Source organism: Heterodontus francisci, chromosome 33 (genome assembly GCF_036365525.1).
Source record: "Heterodontus francisci isolate sHetFra1 chromosome 33, sHetFra1.hap1, whole genome shotgun sequence".
In the NCBI taxonomy this organism is placed as follows: domain Eukaryota; kingdom Metazoa; phylum Chordata; class Chondrichthyes; order Heterodontiformes; family Heterodontidae; genus Heterodontus; species Heterodontus francisci.
Genome location: NC_090403.1, coordinates 10,863,454 through 10,891,193, shown reverse-complemented (window position 1 = coordinate 10,891,193; position 27,740 = coordinate 10,863,454). Strand labels below are relative to the sequence as shown.

At 45.5% G+C, this 27,740-nt stretch overlaps 1 protein-coding gene across 2 annotated transcripts in view; it reads left to right on the top strand.

Annotated features, from left to right (window-relative positions):
* The window catches only part of LOC137348018 (corticotropin-releasing factor receptor 1-like), a 432,220-nt gene that overhangs the window by 305,882 nt on the left and 98,598 nt on the right, over positions 1-27,740 (top strand). For both annotated transcript variants that reach the window (XM_068013090.1, XM_068013089.1), the window contains exons 4-6: positions 635-741; positions 23,973-24,090; positions 24,614-24,767. In XM_068013090.1, coding sequence (XP_067869191.1) covers positions 635-741; positions 23,973-24,090; positions 24,614-24,767 — 379 coding nt within the window. The remainder of the gene's footprint in view (positions 1-634; positions 742-23,972; positions 24,091-24,613; positions 24,768-27,740) is intronic.

Below are 27,740 nucleotides of genomic sequence, written 5' to 3'. Positions count from 1 at the left end.
AGATGCTGCCAGACCTGCTGTGTATTTACAGCATTTTCTATTTGTTCCGATAGCCTCTTGCTCCGATTATGTCTGCTCCCATGCGTATCAGTGTTCAGCCAACACCAAGCAAAATCTCTCCTGCCCTCCATCTATACAGACCTTCCCTTTTGTTCACTATCTCTGTTTCTCTCTCCACAGATGCTGCCAGACCTGCTGAATATTTCCAGCCTTTTCTGGTTTTGTTTCAGATTTCCAGCACTCGCAGTATTTTGCTTTAATCTTTCTGTTGCACAATGGGACTGATTGTATTGAAGGCGAGAGAGTCCAGGTCCCTCACTGAAAGCACCTCAGACAATGGTAACATAATTTCTAACTTGGAATTTGCTGTGCGCTGCATCATTAAAACTGCCAGCTATTTCAGCAGGAAGCCTTTATTCTCCTTTTAGCACCAGTGAGTTCAGAAACATCTCTCACACTGTGAAGTATTTAAATTTTACGTAGTTTGAAAAGTCATTCCATTCAGAATGTGTGAATAAAACCTCAGTATTGAAACCCCACAACTTGGGTAGGAAACATTTGCTAAATACAGCATGTAAGTGGGGCAAACTGTCCCTAGCTCTGTGATACTCAAACACTTTCCCTTGTTTTTCAGAGGAAGCATCAGATTCACTACAAACTTGCAGTGATCATCAATTACCTGGGACATTGCGTCTCCTTAGCTGCCCTCATCATTGCCTTCATGCTTTTCATGCGTTTGAGGTAAGAGAAGTCAAAGAATCATCGAATTGTTACAGCACAAAAGGAGGCTACTTGGTCCATCATGTCTGTGCCAGCTCTCTGCAAGAGCAACTCACCTCGTTCGACTGCCCCACCCTTTTCCCTGTCACCCTGCAAATTTTTGCTCTTCAAATAATTATCCAATTTCCTTTTAAATCCCACAATTGGATCTGCCTCCACTACACTCTCAGGCTGTGCGTTCAGATCCTAACCACTCTGCGTAAAAAAAGTTTTTCCTCATGTCGTCATTGCTTCTTTTGCCAGTCACCTTAAGTTGGTGTCCTCTGGTTTTTGATCCTTCTGCTTATCGGAACAGTTTCGCTAGGTCTACTTTGTCCAGACTCCTTATGATTTTGAATCAAATGTCCTCTTAATCTTCTCTTCTCCAAATAGAACAGGCCCTGCTTCTTCAATCTATCCACATACTGAAGTCCCTCATTCCTGAAATCATTCTCATGATTTTTTCTGCACCCTCTCTAATGCCTTCACATACTTCCAAAAGTGCAGTATTACTGAATTGGACACAATGTTTCAGTTGAGGCCCAACTAGTGTTTTATAAAGGTTTATCACAACTTCCTTGCTTTTGTACTCACTGCCTCTATTTACAAAGCCGAGCATCCCGTATGCCTTTTTAACCACTTTCTCAACCTGCCCTGCCACCTTCAACAATTTGTGTACGTATACCCCCAGGTCCCTGTGTTCCTGTATCTCTTTTAGAATTGTATCCTTTATTTTGTATTGCCTCTACTCATTCTTCCTGCCAAAATCTATTACTTTGCACTTCTCTGTATAAAGTTTCATCTGCCTCTTGTTTGCCCATTCCACCAGCCTATGTCCTCTTGAAGTGTATAGCTGTCCTCCTCAAAGTTCACAATACTTCCAAGTTTTGTGTCATTTGCAAATTTGGAAAGTGTGCCCTGCGCACCCAAGTCTAGACCATTAATATTGAACAAGAAAACCAGTGCTCCTAATACCTGGGGAACCCCACTGTATACCTTCATCATGTCCATAAAGCTACCGCTCGCCACTACTCTCTGTTACTTGTCACTTAGCCAACTTCGTATCCATGCTGCAACTGTTCCTTTTATTCCATGGCTTCAATTTTGCTGGCAAGTCTATTATATGGCATTTTATCAAATACCTTTTGAAAGTCCATGTACACCACAACAATCACATTACCCTCATGAACCCTCCCTGTTACCTCACCAAAAAACTCAATCAAGCTAGTAAAGCACAATTTGCCCTTAACAAATCTATGCGAGCTTTCCTTAATTAATCTACATTTGTCCAAGTGACTCTTAATTTTGTCCCAGAATAGTGTTTTGAAAAGCTTTCCCATCACCAAGGTTAAACTGACTGGTCAGTAGTTTCTGGGTTTATCCTTACAACCTTTTTTGAATATTGCGTGTAACATTTGCAATTCTCCAGTCCTCTGACACCACCCTGATATCTAAGGAGGATCGGAAGATTAAGGCCAGTGCCTCCACAATTTCTATCCTAAAATCCCTCAGTATCCTCAGCTGCATCCTGTCTGATTCTGGTGGATTGTCACCTTTAAGTACAGCCAGACTTTATAATGACTGCCCTTTCTGGTTCCTTATCATAGAGTCATTGACCAGAAACTGAACTGGAGTAGTCATATAAATACCGTGGCTACAAGAGCAGGTCAGAGGCTAGGAATCCTGCAGAAGGTAACTCACTTCCTGACTCCCCAAAGCCTGTCCACCATCTACAAGGCACAAGTCAGGAGTGTGATGGAGTACTTGAACCGCTGCAGTCCATGTGGGGTACCAACAGTGCTGTTAGGAAGGGATGGTGTGTGGTTTGGAGGGGAACTTGGTGGTGTTCCCATGCGTCTGCTGCCCTTGTCCTTCTAGGTGGTAGAGGTCACAGGTTTGGAAGGTGCTGTCTAAGGAACTTTGATGCATTGCTGCAGTGCATCTTGCACACCCAGGTCCCTCTGCTTCTGCACCCACTTTATGAAGAAAAATTAGACATCGAGGCACATACGGAGATATTAGGGCAGGTGTGCAAAAGCTTTATCAAAAAGATAGATTTTATGGAGTATCTTAAAAGACAGGAGAGAGGTAAAGAGGCTTTTTAAAAATTCATTCACAGGATGTGGGCCTCGCTGGCCAGGCCAGCATTTATTGCCCATCCCTAATTGCCCTTGAGAAGGTGGTGGTGATGAGCAGCCTCTTGAACCGCTGCAGTCCATGTGGGGTAGATACACCCACAGTGCTGTTAGGAAGGGAGTTCCAGGATTTTGACCCAGCGACAGTGAAAGAACGGCGATATAGTTCCAAGTCAGGATGGTATGTGACTTGGAGGGGAACTTGCAGGTGGTGGTGTTCCCATGTATTTGCTGCCCTTGTCCTTCTAGTTGGTAGAGGTCGCAGGTTTGGAAGGTGCTGTCGAAGGAGCCATGGTGCATTGCTGCAGTGTATTTTGTAGATGGTACACACTGCTGCCACTGTGCGTCGGTGGTGGAGGGAGTGAATGTTTGTAGCTGGGGTGCCAATCAAGCGTGCTGCTTTGTCCTGGATGGTGTCGAGCTTCTTGAGTGTTGTTGGAGCTGCACCCATCCAGGCAAGTGGAGAATATTCCATCACATTCCTGACTTGTGCCTTGTAGATTGTGGACAGGCTTTGGGGAGTCAGGAGGTGAGTTACTTGCCTCAAGATTCCTAGCCTCTGACCTGCTCTTGTAGCCACAGTATTTATATGGCTACTCCAGTTCAGTTTTCAGTCAATGGTAGCCCCTAGGATGTTGATAGTGAGGGATTCAGCGATGGTAATGCCGTTGAATGTCAAGGGGAGATGGTTAGATTCTCTTTTGTTGGAGATGGTCATTGCCTGGCACTTCTGTGGCACGAATGTTACTTGCCACTTATCTGCCCAAGCCTGGATATTGTCCAGGTCTTGCTGAATTTCTACACGGACTGCTTCAGTATCTGAGGAGTTGCGAATGGTGCTGAACATTGTGCAATCATCAGCGAACATCCCCACTTCTGACCTTATGATTGAAGGAAGGTCATTGATGAAGCAGCTAAAGATGGTTGTGCCTAGGACACTACCCTGAGGTACTCCTGCAGTGATGTCCTGGAACTCAGATGATTGACCTCCAACAACCACAACCATCTTCCTTTGCGCTATGTATGACTCCAGCCAGCGGAGGGTTTTCCCCCTGATTCCCATTGACCTCAGTTTTGCTAGGGTTCCTTGACGCCATACTCAGTCAAATGCTGCCTTGATGTCAAGGGCAGTCACTCTCACCTCACCACTTGAGTTCAGCTCTTTTGTCCATGTTTGAACCAAGGCTGTAATGAGGTCAGGAGCTGAGTGGCCCTGGCGGAACCCAAACTGCGCATCACTGAGCAGGTTATTGCTAAGCAAGTGCTGCTTGATGGCACTGTTGATGACACCTTCCATCATTTTACTGATGATTGAGAGTGGGCTAATGGGGCGGTAGTTGGCCGGGTTGGATTTGTCCTGCTTTTTGTGTACAGGACATACCTGGGCAATTTTCCACATTACAGGGTAGATGCCAGTGTTGTAGCTGTACTGGAACAGCTTGGCTAGGGGTGCGGTAAGTTCTGGAGTACAGGTCTTCAGTACTATTGCCGGAATATTGTCAGGGCCCATAGCTTTTGCAGTATCCTGTGCCTTCAGTCGTTTCTTGATATCACGTGGAGTGAATCGAATTGGCTGAAGTTTGGCATCTGTGATGCTGGGGACTTCAGGAGGAGGCCGAGATGGATCATCAACTCGGCACTTCTGGCTGAAGATTGTTGCAAATGCTTCAGCCTTATCTTTCGCACTGATGTGCTGGGCTTCCCCATCATTGAGGATGGGGATATTTGTGGAGCCACCTCCTCCAGTTAGTTGTTTAATTGTCCCCCACCATTCACGGCTGGATGTGGCAGGATTGCAGAGCTTAGATCTGATCCGTTGGTTATGGGATCGCTTAGCTCTGTCTATCGCATGCTGCTTACGCAGTTTGGCACGCAAGTAGTCCTGTGTTGTAGCTTCACCAGATTGACACCTCATTTTGAGGTATGCCTGGTGCTGCTCCTGGCATGCCCTCCTGCACTCTTCATTGAACCAGGGTTGGTCTCCTGGCTTGATGGTAATGGTAGAGTGGGGGATATGCCGGGCCATAAGGTTACAGATTGTGGTTGAGTACAATTCTGCTGCTGCTGATGGTCCACAGCGCCTCATGGATGCACAGTTTTGCATTAAGGTATAGGGAGAGAATTCCAGAGCTTGGGGCCTAGACAGCTGAAGGCACAGCCAGCCATGGTGGTGCAATTAAAATCAGGGATCCTAAAGAGGCCAGAATTAGATGAGCTCGGAAGTTTGTGGGGCTGGAGGAGATTACAGAGATAGGGAGGGGCAGGCCATGCAGGGATTTAAAAACAAGGATGAGAATTTTAAATTGAAGTGTTGTTTGAATGTAGGTCAATGAGCACAGGGGTGATGGGTGGAACGGGACATGGGCAGCAGAGTTTTGGATGACCTTAGGTTTATGGAGACCAGCCAGGAGTGCATTGGAATAGTCAAGTCTAGAGGTAACAAAGGCACGTGTGAAGGTTTCAGCAGCAGATGAGTTGAGACAGCGGTGAAGTCAGGCAATCTTACGGAGGTGGAACTAGGCGGCTTAGTGAAGGCGCGAATATGAGGTCGGAAACTCATCCCAGGATCAAATGTGACACCAAGGTTGTGAACTGTCTGGTTTAGTCTAGGACTGATGCCAGGGAGAGGGAATGGAGTCAGTCGCTAGGGAAAAGGGATTGGAACAGGGACGGAAAACAATGGCTTTGGATTTCCCAATGTTTAATTGGAGGAAACTTCTGCTCATTCAGTACTGGATATTGGATAAGGAGTCTGATAATGTAGCAACAGTGGAGGAGTCGAGGGAGGTGGTGAGGTAGAGCTCGTTGTTGGCAGCGTACATGTGAAAACTAACACTGTGCTTTCACATGATGTCGTCTTTTTTTGTCCTTGGGATGTGAGTGTCGCTGACAAGGCCAGCATTTATTACCCACCCCTATTTGTCTGTCAGAATGTTGTGCCAGTGCAGCCTATGTGGGGTAGATGCACCCACGGTGCCGTTAGGAAGGGAGTTCCAGGATTTTGACCGAGCGACAGTGAAGGAACGCATATAGTTCCAGGTCAGGATGGTGTGTGACTTGGAGGGAAATTTACAAATGGTGGTGTTCCCATGCGTCTACTGCCCTTGTCCTTCTGGTGGTAGAGGTCATAGGTTTTGAAGATGCTGTCGCAGGGGGATAGATCCTTGGGGACACCAGAGGTAACTGCAGGAGTGGGAAGAGAAGCCATTGCAAGTAATACTCTGGCTATGATAAGAATGGAAACGCACAAGTGTGGTCCCTCCCAGTTGGACAACAGTGGAGTGGCTTTGGAGGAGGATGGTGTAGTCAACCGTGTCATAGGTGCAGACACATCGAGAAAGTCGAGAAGGTATAGTTTACTCCTGTCACAGTCATGTAGGATTTCATTTGTTGCTTTGATAAGAGCTGTTTTGCTACTGTGGCAGGGGCAGAAACCTGATTGGAGGGATTCAAACATGAAGTTTCAGGAGCTTAGTAATAACCTGCTCACTGACACTCAGTTTGGGTTCCGCCACTCAGCTCCTGACCTCAGACATGGACAAAGGAGCTGAACTCGTGAGGTGAGGTGAGAGTGACTGCCCTTGACATCAAGGCAGCATTTGACCGAGTATGGCATCAAGGAGCCCTAGCAAAACTGCAGTCAATGGGAATCAGGGGGAAAACTCTCCGCTGGTTGGAGTCATACCTAGCGCAAAGGAAGATGGTTGTGGTTGTTGGAGGTCAATCATCTGAGCTCCAGGACATCACTGCAGCAGTTCCTCAGGGTAGCAACCTAGGCCCAACCATCATCTGCTGCTTCATCAATGAGCATCCTTCAGTCATAAGTGAGGATGTACACTGATGATTGTACAATGTTCAGCACCATTTGCGACTCCTCAGTGGCGCAGTGGTTAGCACCGCAGCCTCACAGCTCCAGCGACCCGGGTTCAATTCTGGGTACTGCCTGTGTGGAGTTTGCAAGTTCTCCCTGTGTCTGTGTGGGTTTTCTCCGGGTGCTCCGGTTTCCTCCCACAAGCCAAAAGACTTGCATGTTGGTAGGTAAATTGGCCATTATAAATTGCCCCTCGTATAGGTAGGTGGTAGGGAAATACAGGGACAGGTGGGGATGTGGTAGGAATATGGGATTAGTGGAGGATTGGTATATATGGGTGGTTGATGGTCAGCACAGACTCGGTGGGCCGAAGGGCCTGTTTCAGTGCTGTATCTCTAAAACTAAAACTAAAACTCAGATACTGAAGCAGTTCGTGTAGAAATGCAGCAAGACCTGGACAATATCCATGCTTGGGCTGATAAGTGGCAAGTAACATTCGCGCCACACAATTGTCAGGCAATGACAATCTCCAACAAGAGAGAATCTAATTATTTCCCCTTGACATTCAATGGCATTACGATTGCTGAATCCTGCACTACCAACATGATGGAGGGTATCCTCAATGTGAGGATGGGAATTTGTCTCCACAAAGACTGTGCGGTGGTCACTCTTACCAATACTGTCATGGACAGATATATCTGGGCAGGCAGATTGATGAGGACAGATATATTTTTCCCTCATCATCTGCCACAGACCCAGTCTAGCAGCTATGTCCTTTAGGTAGTGGTGCTACTGAGCCACTCTTAGTGATGGACATTGAAGTCCCCCACCCAGAGTACATGCTGTGCCCGTTCCATCCTTTGTGCTTCCTCCAAGTGCTGTTCAATATGGAGGAGTATTGATTCATCACCTGGGGCGGGGGTGTGGTGGTGGTAATCAGCAGGAGATTTCCTAGCCTATGTTTGGGCTGATGCCATGAGACTTCATGGTGTCTGGAGTCAATGTTGAGGACTCCCAGGGCAACTCCCTCCTGACTGTATACCACTGTGCCACCACCTCTGCTGGGTCAGGACATACCCAGGGATAGTGATGGCAGTGTCTGGGACATTGTCTGTCAGGTATGATTCCATGAGTATGACTATGTCAGGCTCTTGCTTGACTAGTCTGTGGGACAACTCTCCCAACTTTGGCACAAGCCCCCAGATGTTAGTAAGGGGGGCTTTGCAGGGTCAACAGGGCTTGGTTTCCATTGTTGTTTCTGATGCCTAGGTTGATCTGTCCGATTCATTTCTTATTGACTTTGTAGCAGCTTGATACAACTGAGTGACTTGCTAGGCTATTTAAGAGTCAATCACATTGCTATGTTTCTGGAGTCACATGTAGGCCAGACCAGGTAAGGATGGCAGATTTCCTTCCCTAAGAGGGCATTAGTGAACCAGATGGGCTTTTACAACAATTGGCAATGGTTTCATGGCCATCATTAGACTAGCTTTAAATTCCAGATTTATTAATTGAATTCAAATTCTACCTTCTGCCATATATGATTTGAACCCATGTCCCCAGAGCAATACCTTGATCCTTTGGGTTATTAGTCCAGTGATAATACCACTACATCATTGCCTTCCCAATGGGGAATGGGGTCAAGAGAACAGGAGGTGGGTCTCATGGACAAGATGAGCTCGGTGAGGGCATGAGGGAGATAGGAGAGATGCTAGAGAAAGATGTGAATTCAGGGCTAAGGTGAGGCGGATCTTTAGAGGAAGTTTGGCTCGGTGGGCTAGTGGAAGGGAGGGACGTGGCAGAGGTAGCTGATCGGGTGGTCACAAACTTGGTGAGAAAGAAGCCCAGGATCTCCTCGTACTTATTGTTGGAGATGAGGGTGGAGGGGACAGGGGAGAGGGGTTTAAGAAGACAGTTTGCAGTAGAGAAAAGAAGCTAGGTTATCTCTGCATTCCAGGATGATCCTGGAATAGTAGGCAGATTTAGCAGATGAAAACAGGACCCCATAGTGTTTTATATGTTGCAGCCAGACCTGGGAATGAATGGTTAAACCAGTTGTCTTGGGGGCATATCTGTTCCAGTCTGCATCCCTTGGACTTAAAGGAACCAGAGATGAGGGCTGTACCAGTGAATGGGGAATGGCCAGGGTGAGAAACATTGTAGTCATTGTAGTGATGTGGATGCAAGATAGACAGGACTGGGAATTAAATATACCAGTTTATAAGGTCTGCAGGAAAGATAGGGAAAATGTAGAGAGGGAGGAGTCGCCTCACTGATTAAAGAGTGAAATTACTTCAAGAAGAGAGGATGTAACAAGAGGAACGCAAGCAGTGGAGACTTTATGGTTGGAATTAAGGAATAGAAAAAGATTTAAAACTCTAGCAGGAGTTGTGTACAGGCCTCCTGATAGTGGCTATGAAGTGGTAGCTTGTATTTGATAAACATGTGCAAAGGCAGAGTGGTATCGGTGGAGGATTTTAACTTGCATGTAAATTGGGATAAGCAGATGAGCTTATGTCAGAAAAGTGGTGAATTTGTTGAGTGTGAACGGGATAGTTTTCTGCAGCAACATATCCTGGAACCAACAAAGGGCAGGTCATATTAGATTTAATAATGAGTAATGAGCCATATTTAGTGAACAGCTTAATAGTGTGTGAACATTTAGCTAATAGCAGTGGTAATGCAGTCAAGATCATAGTGTTTGACAAAGAGAAACATAAAACAGCGACTAAGATTTGTAGATTTAGGTAACGCTGACTTCAACGGGATGAGACAGAGACTGTCCACAGGAAACTGGGCAAATCTTTTAATGGGTAAAACAACAGAAGATCATGTTGAAAAAGGAATTTAATATCATACAGAACCAGTTTATACTCCGAAAGAACAAGAGTTAGACTTGCCAAACATGACAGTCATGCACAATTAAAGAGATAAGAAACAACGTAAAACTAAATGAAAAAACATACAAAAATAGCACAGATCCCGGTGAATGGGAAAACACAAAGAACTGCAAAGGGTGACAAAGCAAATAGTAAGAGCTATGAAAAGGGGTATCAAAAGGAACTTTCAAGGGTTATCAAAATCAAAACAAAAATCTTTTACAATTACTTCAGGAAAAACAGAATGGTCAGAAGCAACGTGAGCTCCTTGAAAACTGATAATGATGATATTGTCAATAAAAATAAGGAAATGACAGACATGTTGAATTAATAAGGACTCAATAAAATTGGCACATCTAAGTTAACAGTGAGGGAAAATTTAATGGCACTAAAGAACAACAAATTCCCAGAGCCAGATGGTTCCCATTCAACAGTTTTAAAAGAAGTAGTTGAGAATATTGTAGATGCCCTAATTATAATCTTCCAAAATTCTCTCAATTTGGGAACCATTCCATTAGATTGGAAAATTGTGCATGTCACTCCGCTTTTAATAAAAGTGAGAGAGGGAAACCAGGGAATCATAGACCTAACATCTGTCATGGAGAAATTACCAGAGTTTATAGGTCAGGATCAAGTGAGTGCATAACCTAAAAACTTTCAGCTGATAAGACAGCATAAACATAGAAACAGAGGAAATAGGAGCAGGAGTAGGCCATTTAGTCCATCAAGCCTGTTCCACCATTCAAACAGACCATGGCTGATCATTGAAATCTTGGAATTTTCTCCCCCACAGCACTGTGGGTGTCCCTACCCTACATGGACTGCAGTGGCTCAAGCAGGCAGCTCACCACCCCCTTCTCAAGGACAATTAGGAATGAACAATAAATGCTGGCATAGCCAGTGCCACCCACATCCCATGAACTAATTTTTAAAAATCTGCCATGATGCTATTTTTCTCCACTATCCCCATATCCCTTGATATCATTAGTATCCAGATATCTATTGATTTCTGGCTTGAACATTCTCAATTATTGAGCTTCCACAGCCCTCTGGGGTAGAGAATTCCACAGATTCACCACCCTCTGAGTGAAGAAATTCCTCCTCATCTCAATCTTAAATGTCCTGTCCTTACTCTGAGACTGTGTGCCCTGGGTCTAGACTCATCAGCGAGAGGAAACATCTATTCACATTTACCCTGTCATGCCCTGTAAGAATTTTGTAACTTTCAATGAGATCAACCCTCATTCTACGAAACTCCAGAGAATACCGGCCCACTTTCCTCAATCTCTCTTTATAAGACAGTCCTGCCATTCCATTGCACTCCCTCTATGGCAAGTGTAATCTTCCTTAGATAAGGAGACCAAAACTGTACACAATACTCCAGGTGCGGTCTCACCAAAGCTTTATACAATTCCAGCAAGATATCTTTACTGCTGTACTCAAATCCCCTTGCGTTGAAGGCCAACATACCATTTGCCTTCCCAATTGCTTGCTGCACCTGCATGTTAGCTTTTAGTGACTCATGAACAAGGACACCCAGGTCCCTTTGGACATCAACACTTCCCAACCTCTCACCATTTAAGAAATAATCTGCCTTTCTGTTTTTTCTACTGAAGTGGATAACTTCACACTTATTCACATTATATTACATCTGCCATGAACTTGCCCATTCACTAAGCCTGTCCAAGTCCCCTTAAAACTTCCTTGCATCCTCCTCACAAACTACATTCCCACCTAGTTTTGTGTGTCAGCAAATTTGGAAATATTACAATTGGTCCCCACATACAAATAATTTATAACAATTGTGAACAGCTGTGGCCTAAGCACTGATCCTTGTGGTACCCCACTAGTAAGTGCCTGCCATTCTGAGAATCACCCTTTTATTCCTACTCTCTGCTTTCTGTCTGTTAACCAATTCTCAATCCATGCCAATATATTACCTCCAATCCCATCACCTCTAATTTTGTTTACTAACCTCTTGTGTGGGACCTTATCAAAAGCCTTCTGAAAATCCAAATACACCATATCCTCTGGTTCTCCTTCATCTATGCTACACGTAGCATCCTCAAAAAACTCCAACAGGTTTGTCAAACATGATTTTCCTTTCATTAATCCATGTTGACTCTGCTCAATCATCTCATTATTTTCCAAGTGTCCAGTTATCACATCCTTTAGAATAGATTCTTACATTTCCTTTCTACTAAATGCAAACTAACAGGTCTGTACTTCTTCGTTTTCTCTCTCGCTTCCTTCTGAAATAGTGGGTTACATTTGCTACTTTCCAGTCCACAGGAACTTTTCCAGAATCTTTTCTTCAATTCATTCATGGGATGTGGGCGTCGCTGGCTAGGCCAGCATTTATTGCCCATCCCTAATTGCCCTTGAGAAGGTGGTGGTGAGCTGCCTTTTTGAACCACTGCAGTCCATTTGGGGCAGGTATACCCACAGTGCTGTTAGGAAGGGAGTTCCAGGATTTTGACCCAGCGACAGTGAAGGAATGGCGATATATTTCCAAGTCAGGATGGTGTGTGACTTGGAGGGGAACTTGCAGGTTGTGGTGTTCCCATGCATTTGCTGCCCTTGTCCTTCTAGTTGGTAGAGGTTGTGGGTTTGGAAGGTGCTGTCTAAGGAGCCTTGGTGCATTGCTGCAGTGCATCTTGTAGATGGTACACATTTCTGCCACTGTGCGTCGGTGGTGAAGGGAGTGAATGTTTGTGAACGGGGTGCCAATCAAGTGGGCTGCTTTGTCCTGGATGGTATCGAGCGTCTTGAGTGTTGTTGGAGCTGCACCCATCCAGGCAAGTGGAGAGTATTCCATCACATTCCTGACTTGTGCCGTGTAGATGGTGGACAGGCTTTGGGGAGTCAGGAGGTGAGTCACTCGCCGCAGGATTCCCAGCCTCTGACCTGCTCTTGCAGCCACAGTATTTATATGGCTACTCCAGTTCAGTTTCCCTAGGATGTTGATAGTGGGGGATTCAGCGATGGTAATGCCTTTGAATGTCAAGGGGAGATGGTTAGATTCTCTCTTGTTGGAGATGGTCATTGCCTGGCACTTGTGTGGCGCGAATGCTACTTGCCACTTATCAGCCCAAGCCTGGATATTGTCCAGGTCTTGCTGCATTTCTACATGGACTGCTTCAATATCTGAGGAGTTACAAATGGTGCTGAACATTGTGCAATCATCAGCGAACATCCCCACTTCTGACCTTATGATTGAATGAAGGTCATTGATGAAGCAGCTGAAGATGGTTGGGCCACGTCAGTACTTTACGGAACTCCTGCAGTGATGTCCTGGAGCTGAGATGATTGACCTCCAACAACCACAACCATCTTCCTTTGTGCTCGGTATGATTCCAACCAGCGGAGAGCGTCCGCCCCACCCCCCCCCCCCCCCCAACCGCCAATTCCCATTGACTTCAGTTTTGCTAGGGCTCCTTGATGCCATACTCAGTGAAATGCTGCTTTGATGTCAAGGGCAGTCACTGTCACCTCACCTCTTGAGTTCAGCTCTTTTGTCCATGTTTCAACAAAGGCTGTAATGAGGTGAGCAGCTGAGTGGCCCAGGCAGAACCCACACTGAGTATCACTCAGTAGGTTATTGCTAAGCAAGTGCCGCTTGATAGCACTGTTGGTGACACCTTCCATCACTTTACTGATGATTGAGAGTAGACTGATGGGGCGGTAATTGGCCAGGTTGGATGTGTCCTGCTTTTTGTGTACAGGACATACCTGGGCAATTTTCCACATTGCAGGGTGGATGCCAGAATTTTGTCAGGACCTATAGTCTTTGTAGTATCCAGTGCCTTCAGTCTTTCTTGCTATCACGCGGAGTGAATCGAATTGGTTGAAGTCTGGCATCTGTGATGTTGGCGACTTCAGGAGGAGGCCGAGATAGATCATCCACTTGGCATTTCTGGCTGAAGATTTTTGCAAATGCTTCAGCCTTATCTTTTGCACTGATGTTCTGGGCTCCCCCTCATTGAGGATGGGCTTATTTGTGGAGCCACCTCCTCCAGTTAGTTGTTTAATTGTCCACCACCATTCATAGCTGGATGTGGCAGGACTGCAGAGCTTAGATCTGATCCGTTCGTTATGTGATCACTTAGCTCTGTCTATCGCATGCTGCTTGCCCAGTTTGGAACAGAAGTAGTACTGTGTTGTAGCTTCACCAGGTTGACACCTCATTTTGAGGTATGCTGGTGCTTCTACTGTCCTGCCCTCCTGCACTCTTCATTGAACCAGGGTTGGTCTCCTGGCTTGATGGTAATGGTAGAGCCGGTCCATGAGTTTAAGTACACTTCTGCTGCTGATGATGTCCCACAGCGCCTCATGGATGCCCAATTTTGCATTGCTAGATCTGTTCGAAATTTGTTCGAAATCTATCCCATTTAGCGGTGGTAGTGCCACATAACACAATGGACGGTATCCTCAATGTGAAGGTGGGACTTCATCTCCACAAGCATTTGAAACGCCATAGCGTACAAGGCTATGGGCCAAATGCTGGAAAATGGGATTAGAATAGTTCGGCTCGATGGCTGGCACGAACACAGTGGGCCGAAGGGCTTGTTTCTGTGCTGGATAACTCTATGACTGTGCGGTGGTCAGTCATAGAGTTATACAGCACAGAAACAGGTCCTTCGGCCCATCGTGTCCGTGCCGGCCATCAAGAACCTAACTATTCTAATCCCATTTTCCAGCACTTGGCCCATAGCCCTGTATGCTATGGTGTTTCAAGTGCTCGTCTAAATACTTCTTAAATGTTGTGAGGGTTCCTGCCTCTACCAGCTCTTCAGACAGTGTGTTCCAGATTCTAACCACCCTCTGGTGAAAAATGTTTTCCTCAAATCCCCTCCATATCTCCTGCCCCTTACCTTAAATCTATGCCCCTGGTTATTGACACCTCTGCTAAGGGAAAAATATCTCTTCCTATTTAACTCATCAATGTCCCTCATAATTTTATATACCTCAATCAGGTCCCCCCTCAACCTTCTCTGCTCTAAGAAAAACAACCCTAGCCTTTTCAGGCTCTCTTCATAGCTGAAATGCTCCGGCCCAGGCAACATCCTGGTGAATCTCCTCTGCACACTCACCAGTGCGATCACATCCTTCCTATAGTGTGGTACCCAGAACTGTACACAATACTCCAGCTGTGGCCTAACTAGCGTTTTATACAGCTCCATCATAACTTCCCTGCTCTTATATTCTATGCCTCGGCTAATAAAGGCAAGTATCCCATATGCCTTCCTAACCACCTTATCTACCTGTGCTGCTGCCTTCAGTGATCTATGGACATGTATACCAAGGTCCCTCTGACCCTCTGTACTTCCTAGGGTCCTACCATCCATTGTATATTCCCTTGCCTTGTTAGCCCTCCCAAAATGCATCACCTCATACTTCTCAGGATTAAATTCCATTTGCCACTGCTCTGCCCATCTTACCAGCCCATCTATATCATCCTGTAATCTCAGACTTTCCTCTTCACTATTTACGTTACCACCAGTTTTCATGTTATCTGCGAACTTTTGCCTCCTATATTCACGTCTAAATCATTACTGTACGCTGCAAATAGCAAGGGTCCCACCACCAATTCCTGCGGTATACACACTGGTCACAGGCTTCCACTCACAAAAACAACCCTCAACCGTCACCCTCTGCCTCTTGCCACTAAGCCAATTTTGGATCCAATTTGTCCTGGATCCCATGGGCCATCCCTTCTTAACCAATCTCCCATGCAGGACCTTATCAAAAGCCTCCTACCCACACTGCCATGGACAGATGCATCTGCAGCAGGCAGATTGGTGAGGACAGGGTCAAGTATGTTTTCCCTTCACCACCTGCCACATATCCGGTCTAGCAGCTCTGTCCTTTAGACTCAGCCAATAGTGGTGCCACCAAGCCACTCTTGGTGATCGATATTGAGGTCCCCCACACGGAGTACATTCTAGGTATTCCCTTGCCACCCTCAGTGCTTCCTCCAAGTGGTGATCAACATGGATTCATCAGCTGAGGGAGGGTGGTAGGTAGTAATCAACCAGAGGTTTCATTGCCCTTGTTTGAGCTGATGCCATGAGACTTCAAGGGGTCCAGAGGCAATGTTGAGGGCTCCTAGGGCAACTTCCTCCCAACTGTATACCACTGTGCCACCACCTCTGCAGGCATACACAGGGATGCTGATAGCAGTGTCTGGGACATTGTCTATAAGATATGATTTGGTGAGTAAGACTACGTTAGGCTGTTGCTTGACTAGTCTGTAGGACAGCTCTCCCAATTTTGGAACCAGCCCCCCAGATGTTAGTAAGGAAGACTTTGCAGGGTCAGGTTTGCTGTTGTCATTTCCAGTACTTAGGTCAATGCCAGGAGGTCTGTCTGGTTTCATTCACTTTGATGCATGAGTGGCATGCTAGGCCATTTAAGAGTCAACCACATTGCTATGGTGCTGGAGTTATATGTAGGTCAAACCAGGTCAGGACAGCAGATTTCCTTCCCTCAAGAACATGAGCGAACCAGATGGATTTTTACAACAATGGTTTCATGGCCATCGTTAGACTACCTTTTTTAATTCCTGATTTATTAATTGAATTCAAATTTCACCTTTTGCTATGGTGGGAATTGAACCCATGCTCTCAGAGAAATACCCTGAGGTTTCTAGTCCAGTGACAATGCCACTATGCTACCACCTCCCCTACAGTGTGTAGAATTTTGAGAGATAACCACCAATGCATCCACTATCTCTATAACCACCTCCTTCAACATTCTGGGATGTAGTTCATCTGGTTCAGGGGATTTATCAACTTTCTATCCAATTAATTTTTCGAGTATTACCTCTTTATTGCTACTAATTTCTTTCAGTTCCTCGTTTTTACAAGTCCCTTGGTTCCCTTGTATATCCCATTGATTTGTAAATGTTTGGTCATGCCTGATGGTCAGATTGAATGTTTTGAACAGGTGACTGAAGAGCCAGACAGGGACGTATATGGATGTTATTTATGGCATTTCATAAAGTCTATCATAAGACGCTGTTAGCTAAAGTTGAAGTTCATGCAATTGAAGCTGAGCGCAGAGAGGGGGAAGAGTTTCTAGATTGTGTTCAGCAGGATTTTCTTGATCAGTATGTTTCTGGCTCAACAAGCAAGGAGGTATTGCTGGATCTGATTCTGCGAATGAAGTGGGTAAAGTGGATCAAGTGTCAAGAGGGGAACAGTGATTATTGTATCATATGGTTAAGTTACTAAGGAAAAGGAGCAATCTAGAGTAAAATTAATTAACTGGGGGAGGGCCAATTTCAGTGGGTTGAGAACAGGTCTGGCTCACATAAATTGGAATCAAAGATTAGCAGGAAAAACTGTAACAGAACAATGGGCTGCCTTTAAAGAGGAGATAACTCAGGTAGAGTCGAGGTACTGTATTTTGCATCTGTCTTTACCAAAGAGGAAGATCCTGCCAAAGTCGTAGTGAAAGAGGAGCTAGATGAGATACTGGATGGGCTGTCTGTACTTAAAGTTGGTAAGTCACCAGGACTGGATGAGGTGCATCCAAAGATACTGAGGGAAGTCAGGGTGGAAAGTGTGGAGGCACTGATATAATCTTACAATCCTCCTTAGACACAGGGATGGTGCCAGACGACTGGAGAATTGCAAATGTTACACCCTTGATCATAAAAGGGTGTAAGGATAAGCCCAGCAACTACAGGCCAGTTAGTTTAATCTCGGTGGTGGGGAAGCTTTTAGAAGCAATAATCCAGGAAAAAATTAATAGTCACTTAGACAACTGTGAATTAATTAAGGAAAGCCAACAAGCTTTGTTGTAGTCAAATTGCATTTAACTAACTTGATTGCATGAGTTTTTGATGAGGTAACAGAGAAGCTTGATGAAGGTAAAGCAGTTGATGTGGTGTACATGGACTTCCAAAAGACATTTGATAAAGTGTTATCTAACAGGCTTATCAGCAAATTTGAACCCCATGGAAGAAAAGGGACAGTGGCAGCATGGATACACAGTTGGATGAGTAACAGGAAACAGAGAGTAGTGGTGAATGGTTGTTTTTCAGACTGGAGGAAGGTATATAGTGGGTGTGAAAGGTTATTGGAGGTAGGTGGGAATGTGGAGTTAAGGTTACAATCAGATCAACCATGATCTTGTTGAATGGCAGAGCAGGCTCGAGGGGCTAAGTGGCCTAATCCTGCTCTTAATTCATAACTTTCCCTGGGGTCAGTGTTAAGACCCCTGATTTTCTTGTGATATTTGGTTTTTATTTTTTCATGGGATGTGGGTGTTGCTGACAGGCAGCTGGAGTGACTCTCCCTAAACACACAGTCACAGAGGGACTCCACCTAAACACATGGTATCAGACTGGCTGTACCCAAATATGCAGTCACAGAGTGACTCTACCGAAACACACAGTCTTAGAGTGACCCTACCTAAACAAACAGTAGCAGAGTGACTGTACCCAAACACACAGTAGCAGAGTGACTGTATCTAAAAACACAGTAAAAGAGTGACTCAACCTAAGCACACAGTCACAGAGTGACTGTACCCAAATATGCATTCACAGATGGTGGTGATGTTGGGAATGGCATTAAACGCATTAGAGACGCATGCGATAAAGGAACATCTGTAATTATGGGTGACTTTAATCTGCATATAGATTGGGCAAATCAAATTAGTCACAATACCGTAGAGGAAGAATTCTTGGAGTGTATACGGGATGGTTTTCTGGACCAATATGTTGAGGAACCAACTGGAGAACAAGCCATCCTAGACTGGGTATTGTGTAATGAGAGAGGAATAATTGACAATCTAGTGGTGCGAGGCCCCTTGGGGATGAGCAACCATAATATGATGGAATTCTTCATCCAGATGGAGAGTGACGTAGTTGATTCTGAGACGAGGGTCCTGAATCTTAATAAAGGAAACTACGAAGGTACGAGGCGCAAGTTGGCTATGACAGATTGGGAAGCGTTCTATAAAGGGATGATGGTGGATAGGCAATGGAAAACATTTAAAGAGCGCATGGATGAACTGCAACAATTGTTTATCCCTATCTGGCGCAAAAGAAAAACGGGAAAGGTAGCCAAACCATGGCTTATGAAGGAAATTAGAGACAGCATTAGATCCAAGGAAGAGGCATATAAATTTGCCAGAAAAAACAACAGACCTGAGGATTGGGAGTAGTTTAGAATTCAGCAAAGGAGGACCAAGGGATTGATTAAGAAGTGGAAAATAGAGTACGAGAGCAAGCTTGCGGGGAACATAAAAACTGACTGTAAAAGTTTCTATAGGTAGTTGAAGAGAAAAAGATTAGTGAAGACAAATGTAGGTCCCTTACAGTCAGAAACAAGGGAATTTATTATGGGGAATAAAAAAATGGCTGACCAACTAAATGCATACTTTGGTTCTGTTTTCACAAAGGAGGACACAAATATCATACCAGAAATATTGGGGAACGCAGGGCTTAGTGAGAGACAGAAAATGAAGGAAATCAGTATTAGTAGAGAAATGGTGTTGGGGAAATTGATGGGATTGAAGGCCAATAAATCCCCAGGTCCTGATGGTATGCATCCCAGAGTACTTAAGGAAGTGGCCCTAGAAATAGTGGATGCATTGGTGGTTAACGTCCAATATTCTATAGACTCTGGAACAGTTCCTACAGATTGGAGGGTAGCTGATGTAACCCCACTATATAAAAAGGGAGGTAGAAAGAAAGCAGGGAATTTTGGACCAGTCAGCCTGATGTCGGTAGTGGGGAAAATTCGAGAGTCCATAGTAAAGGATTTTATAGCAGAGCACTTAGAGAACAGTGGTAGAATCGGACAGAGTCAGCATGGATTTATGACAGGGAAATCATGCTTGATAAATCTACTGGAATTCTTGGAGGATGTAACTAGTAGAGTTGATGAGGGGGAGCCAGTGGATGTGGTTTATTTGGACTTTCAGAAGGCTTTCGACAAAGTCCCACATAAGAGATTAGCGTGTAAAATTAAAGCGTATGGGATTGGGGGCAGTGTATTGCGATGGATATAAAATTGGTTGGCAGATAGGAAACAAAGAGTAGGAATAAATGGGTCTTTTTCCGAATGGCAGGCAGTGACTAGTGGGGTACTGCGGAGATCGGTGCTACGACCCCATCTATTCACAAAATATATTAATGATTTAGATGAGGGAACTAAATGTAATATCTCCAGATTTGCAGATGACACAAAACTGGGTGGGAGGTTGAGTTATGAGGAGGATGCAGAGAGGCTTCAGGGTGATTTGGACAAGTTGAGTGAGTGGGCTCAAGCATGGCAGATGCAGTATAATGTGGATAAATGTGAAGTTATCCACTTTGGTAGCAAAAACAGGAAGGCAGATTATTATCTGAACGGCTATAAACTCAGAGAGGAGAATATGCAGCGAGACCTGGGTGTTCTCGTACACCAGTCGCTGAAGGTAAGCATGCAGGTGCAACAGGCGGTTAGAAAAAGGCAAATGGTATGTTGGCCCTCATAGCAGAGGATTCGAGTACAGGAGCAGGGACATCTTGCTGAAATTATACAGGGCCTTGGTGAGGCCAAACCTGGAATATTGTGTGCAGTTTTGGTCTCCTTATCTGAGGAAGGATGTTCTTGCTATGGAGGGAGTGCAGAGAAGGTTTACCAGACTGATTCCTGGGATAGCGGGACTGACGTATGAGGAGAGATTGAGTCGGTTAGGATTATATTCGCTGGAGTTCAGAAGAAGAAGGGGGGATCTCATAGAAACCTATAAAATTCTAACAGGACTTGACAGGGTAGATGCAGGAAGGATGTTCCTGATGGTGGGGGAGTCCAGAACCAGGGGTCATAGTCTCAGAATACGGGGTAAACCTTTCAGGACTGAGATGAGGAGAGATTTCTTCACCCAGAGAGTGGTGAACCTGTGGAATTCGCTACCAGAGAAAGCAGTTGATGCCAAAACATTGTATGTTTTCAAGAAGGAGTTAGATATAGCTCTTGGGTCTAAAGGGATCAAAGGGTATGGGGTGAAAGTGGGAACAGGTTACTGAGTTGGATTATCAGCCATGATCATAATGAATGGCGGAGCAGGCTCGAAGGACTGAACGGCCGACTCCTGCTCCTATTTTCGATGTTTCTATGAGTGACTCTACCTAAACACACAGTCAGAGTGACTGTACCTAAACACACAGTCACAGAGTGACTCTACCGAAACACAGTCAAAGAGTGACTCTACCGAAACACACAGTCAGAGTGACTCTATCGAAACACACAGTCACAGAGTGACTCTATCGAAACACACAGTCACAGAGTGACTCTATCGAAACACACAGTCACAGAGTGACTCTACCGAAACACACAGTAACAGAGTGACTCTACCGAAACACACAGTCACAGAGTGACTCTACCGAAACACACAGTCAGAGTGACTGTACCTAAACACACAGTCACAGAGTGACTCTACCGAAACACACAGTCACAGAGTGACTCTACCGAAACACACAGTCAAAGAGTGACTCTACCGAAACACACAGTAACAGAGTGACTCTACCGAAACACACAGTCATAGAGTGATTCTACCGAAACACACAGTCACAGAGTGACTCTACCGAAACACACAGTCACAGAGTGACTCTACCGAAACACACAGTAAAAGAGTGACTCTACCGAAACACACAGTCACAGAGTGACTCTACCGAAACACACAGTCAGAGTGACTGTACCTAAACACAGTCACAGAGTGACTCTACCGAAACACACAGTCACAGAGTGACTCTACCGAAACACACAGTCAGAGTGACTGTACCTAAACACACAGTCAAAGAGTGACTCTACCGAAACACACAAAGAGTGACTCTACCGAAACACACAGTAAAAGAGTGACTCTACCGAAACACACAGTAAAAGAGTGACTCTACCGAAACACACAGTAAAAGAGTGACTCTACCTCAACACAGTCACAGAGTGACTATACCTCAACACACAGTCACAGAGTGACTCTACCGAAACACACAGTAGCAGAGTGACTCTACCGAAACACACAGTAGCAGAGTGACTCTACCGAAACACATAGTCACAGAATGACTGTACCCAAATATGCACTCACAGATTAACTCTACCTAAACACACAGTCACAGAGTGAGTCTACCTAAACACACAGTCACAGAGTGACTATACCTCAACACACAGTAACAGAGTGACTCTACCTAAACACACAGTAGCAGAGTGACTATACCTCAACACACAGTAGCAGAGTGACTCTACCGAAACACACAGTAGCAGAGTGACTCTACCGAAACACACAGTAACAGAGTGACTCTACCGAAACACACAGTAACAGAGTGACTCTACCGAAACACACAGTAACAGAGTGACTATACCGAAACACACACTAACAGAGTGACTATACCGAAACACACAGTAACAGAATGACTGTACTGAAACACACAGTCACAGAGTGACTATACCTCAACACAGTCACAGAGTGACTCTACCTCAACACAGTCACAGAGTGACTCTACCGAAACACACAGTAGCAGAGTGACTCTACCGAAACACATAGTCACAGAATGACTGTACCCAAATATACACTCACAGAGGAACTCTACCTAAACACACAGTCACAGAGTGAGTCTACCTAAACACACAGTCACAGACTGACTGTACCTAAAAAAACATTCACAGAGTGACTCTACCTAAACACACAGTAAAATAGTGACTGGACGCAAACACACAGTAGCTGAGTGACTCTACCTGAACACATAGTCACAGAATGACTGTACCCAAATATGCACTCACAGAGGAACTCTACCTAAACACACAGTCACAGAGTGAGTCTACCTAAACACACAGTCACAGAGTGACTATACCTCAACACACAGTAAAAGAGTGACTCTACCGAAACACACAGTAAAAGAGTGACTCTACCGAAACACATAGTAGCAGAGTGACTCTACCGAAACACACAGTAACAGAATGACTGTACTGAAACACACAGTCACAGAGTGACTATACCTCAACACAGTCACAGAGTGACTATACCTCAACACACAGTCACAGAGTGACTCTACCGAAACACACAGTCACAGAGTGACTCTACCGAAACACACAGTCACAGAGTGACTCTACCGAAACACACAGTAGCAGAGTGACTCTACCGAAACACATAGTCACAGAATGACTGTACCCAAATATGCACTCACAGAGTAACTCTACCTAAACACACAGTCACAGAGTGAGTCTACCTAAACACACAGTAAAAGAGTGACTCTACCGAAACATACAGTAGCAGAGTGACTCTACCGAAACACACAGTAACAGAGTGACTATACCGAAACACACAGTAACAGAGTGACTATACCGAAACACACAGTAACAGAATGACTGTACTGAAACACACAGTCACAGAGTGACTATACCTCAACACAGTCACAGAGTAACTATACCTCAACACAGTCACAGAGTGACTATACCTCAACACACAGTCACAGAGTGACTTTACCGAAACACACAGTAACAGAGTGACTCTACCGAAACACACAGTAAAAGAGTGACTCTACCGAAACACACAGTAACAGAGTGACTCTACCGAAACACACAGTAACAGAGTGACTCTACCGAAACACACAGTAAAAGAGTGACTCTACCGAAACACACAGTAAAAGAGTGACTGTACTGAAACACACAGTCACAGAGTGACTCTACCGAAACACACAGTAAAAGAGTGACTCTACCGAAACACACAGTAAAAGAGTGACTCTACCGAAACACACACTAACAGAGTGACTATACCGAAACACACAGTAACAGAATGACTGTACCGAAACACACAGTCACAGAGTGTCTCTACCGAAACACACAGTAACAGAGTGACTCTACCGAAACACACAGTAACAGAGTGACTATACCGAAACACACAGTAACAGAATGACTGTACTGAAACACACAGTCACAGAGTGACTATACCTCAACACAGTCACAGAGTGACTATACCTCAACACACAGTCACAGAGTGACTATACCTCAACACACAGTCACAGAGTGACTCTACCGAAACACACAGTCACAGAGTGACTCTACCGAAACACACAGTAACAGAGTGACTCTACCGAAACACACAGTCACAGAGTGAGTCTACCTAAAAAAACATTCACAGAGTGACTCTACCTAAACACACAGTAAAATAGTGACTGGACCCAAACACACAGTCATGGAGTGACTGTACCCAAATATGCAGTCACTGAGTGACTCTACCTAAACACACAGTCAACGAGTGACTGTACCCGATCGCACAGTCAGGGTGACTGTACCTGAACACATAGTGACACACGCATAGGGACTAATGCAGAGCATATGAAGCATTACTAATGGAACAGGATGTCTGTTCAACGTGTTCTCTTTGTTTCCACATTAGGAGCATCCGGTGTCTAAGGAACATAATCCACTGGAATCTGATTTCTACCTTCATTCTCCGGAATGCCACCTGGTTTGTGCTACAGATGATTGATCCCAAGATTCATGCCAATAATGAGGTTCGTAGTGCTGCTCACTGTGGAAATCTCCAATCAGCAGGAGAATTCCTGTGGGGCAGGGTGACACTCATGAATTTGTTAGAACATTGTGGTGATGCAGGAAAATACAGTACAGGGAGGAAGGGGGTGGTGGATGGGGAGACAGTGGGAAGGATGTGGGGAAAGGATGGATTGGGTGTTGAATGGGTGACAAACTAGGGAGATGATGGGAAGGAGTCGGGTTGGGGGAGGAGGTGTGAGCAGATGTATCCAGTGTGTGATAGTCAGAGATAGACATTGCTCTGCTGTCAGTGAGCTGATCATGTATCGCACAGCGGGAGTGGCACACACTGAGCTGGAGGTTTAGTAACAGATATCCTTTGGTTCATGCAGAATGTCAGTAACTGGTGTTCCTTATTTAATCGGGGGCATTTGATAACCATTGCCTTTTGGTTAATTGGGAGGGTTCATAACCAATGATCTTTGGTTAATTGGGAGGGTTAATAATTAATAATAAGTGTTATATATGTCTCTCCCATTTTAGGTCTGGTGCCGATTGGTCACGGCTGTTTATAATTACTTTTGTGTGACTAATTTCTTCTGGATGTTTGGTGAGGGCTGTTACCTCCACACCGCAATCGTCCTGACCTACTCCACAGATAAACTGCGCAAATGGATGTTCCTCTGCATCGGCTGGTGTGAGTTCTCAATTCCCCACAGCTCAAGCTTTCCATGTAGAGTTTTAAACTCACCTCTAGGTCGGTAGGTCGGTAAGATCGGAAAGGACTTTGTCAATTCTGGAAGTTTTAATAAAACTGGGAAGTCTGGTCATAGAATCATAGAAAGTTTACAACACAGAAAGAGGCCACTTGGCCCAGGGAAAAAGATGGATCTAAGCACTGGGACACTAAGAAGAAAGAAAAATGGAGGCAGTTGCCTCACTTGCACTAAGGGATGGTTCTTGATTCTGATGCTCACAGGAGCCAATAGTCAAAAGATATTTGGGCTGATGTACCAGTTATTGAAGTTGTATTGCACTCAGTTAGGGAGATTGCTTCAGGAGAGGTTTGTGGCCTTTTCTCCCAGTCTGGTATCAAACTGGTGTCTACATTAAATTTCCCCCATGTCAGGTAACACAGTGGGTCTTCCAGAGCATCCCCTCATAATGGGGAGGGGTGTAGGGTGGTGGTGAAAACACCGTCACACCGGGCAATGCTGTTGGTTTCAGGAAAGTCTTGTTTGGGTAGAACCTCTTTAACCCCCAAATATTGTGCCCACATGAGGAGGTGTTTATGGAGTCATGACTTCCAGGCTGACAGTTTCTCAGTTTGTCAAAAACCCAACATCGAAATGACAACCAGTGTGTCCAGCGGTTCATCCCGCCTTGGGCGGATTGGGGAAGCGACTGGGCCCCAGAAAGTCTACACAAGTCTACACTGTTGATAGGAGGCAGAGGGTGTTAGTGGAGGGTTGTTTTTCAGATTGGAGGCCGGTGACCAGTGGTGTGCCACAGGGATCGGTGCTGGGCCCTCTGTTGTTTGTCATATATATTAATGACTTGGATGTGAATGTCGGGGGCATGATTAGTAAGTTTGCAGATGACACCAAAATTGGTGGTATAGTGGACAGTGAAGAAGGTTGTCTAAGGTTACAACAGGATATAGATCAACTGGGAAAGTGGGCAAGGGATTGGCAAATGGAATTTAATGCAGACAAGTGTGAAGTAATGCATTTTGGGAAGTTAAACCAGGGCAGGACATATACTGTGAATGGCAGGGCCCTGGGGAGTATTGTTGAGCAGAGAGTCCTTGGGGTGCAAGTACATAGTTCCCTGAAAGTGGCAACACAGGTAGACAGGGTGGTGAAGAAGGCGTATGGCATGCTTGCCTTCATCGGCCGAGGCATTGAGTACAAGAGTTGGGACGTCATGTTACAGTTGTACATAATGTTGGTTAGGCCACATTTGGAGTACTGTTTGCAGTTCTGGTCACCGCACTACAGGAAAGATGTGATTAAGTTAGAGAGGGCGCAGAAAAGATTCACAAGGATGTTGCCTGGTTTGGAGCGCTTGAGTTATCAAGAGAGATTGGATAGGCTGGGTATGTTTTCCCTGAAGTGAAGAAGGCTGAGAGGGGACATGATAGAGGTATGTAAAATTATGAGAGGCATAGATAGGGTAGATAGCCAGAGTCTGTTTCCCATGGTAGGGGTAACTAACACTAGAGGGCATAGATTTAAGGTGAGAGGGAGGAGGTTTAAAGGGGATCAAAGGAGTAAATTTTTCACACAAAGAATAGTGGGTATTTGGAATGAGCTGCCAGAGGAGGTGGTGGAGGCAGGAACAGTAGCGACATTTAAGAGGCATCTGGGCAGGTACTTGAATGAGCAAGGTATAGAGGGATATGGAATTAATGCAGGCAGATGGGATTAGTATAGATAGGCATTATGGTCGGCATGGACGCGGTGGGCCGAAGGGCCTGTTTCTAGGCTGTACGACTCTATGACTCTATGACAATGTGGGCCTCATTGGAAGGTTTCTTGGGAAAGAGTCCATCAGTATGAAGCCTGAGGTTGGTTTTTCTTGGGTCAGATCCATTCCTCGAACTGCAGTCTCGAAGGTCCAATCTCATTAGCCATCATACCCCATTCCCATCCAGTCCCACAGGCTTTACCCATTCAGACAAACTCTTGACACTCCCCGAGGCCTCAAATCCTCCAAGAGGGTCAGTGCTTGAGGGTCAGTGCCAGAGTTTAGTTTAGTTTAGAGATACAGCAGTGAAACAGGCCCTTCGGCCCACCGAGTCTGTGCCGACCATCAACCACCCATTTATACTAATCCTATACTAATCCCATATTCCTACCACATCCCCATCTGTCCCTATATATTTCCCTACCACCTACCTGTACTAGGGGCAATTTATAATGGCCAAATTACCTACCAACATGCAAGTCTTTTGGCTTGTGGGAGGAAACCGGAGCACCCGGAGAAAACCCACACAGACACAGGGAGAACCTGCAACACAGGGAGAACTTGCAAACTCCACACAGGCAGTACCCAGAATTGAACCCGGGTTGCTGGAGCTGTGAGGCTGCGGTGCTAACCACTGCGCCACTGTGCCGCCCTTGTGTCAGTGTCAGTGTTGGATGGTCAATGCTCGAGGGTCAGCCCTCGAGGGTCAGCCCTCGAGGGTCAGCCCTCGAGGGTCAGCCCTCGAGGGTCAGCGCTCGAGGGTCAGCGCTCAATGGTCAGCGCTCAATGGTCAATGCCAGAGGGGCAGTGCCAGAAGGTCAGTGCCAGAAGGTCAGTGCCAGAAGGTCAGTGCCCGAGAGTCAGTGCCCGAGAGTCAGTGCCCGAGAGTCAGTGCCCGAGGGTCAGTGCCAGAGGGTCAGTGCCAGAGAGTCAGTGCTCCAGTGTCATTGCCAGAGGGTCAGTGCTGCAGTGTCAGTGCTGCAGTGTCAGTGCCAGAAGGTCAGTGCCCGCGGGTCAGTGCCAGAGGGTCAGTGCCCGAGGGTCAGTGCCAGAGAGTCAGTGCTCCGGTGTCAGTGCAAGACGTACAGTGCCAGAGGGTCAGTGCCAGAGAGTCAGTGCTGCAGGGTCAGTGCCAGAAGGTCAGTGCTGAATGGTCAGTGACTGAGGAACAGTGCCACAGGGTTAGTGACAGAAGGTCAGT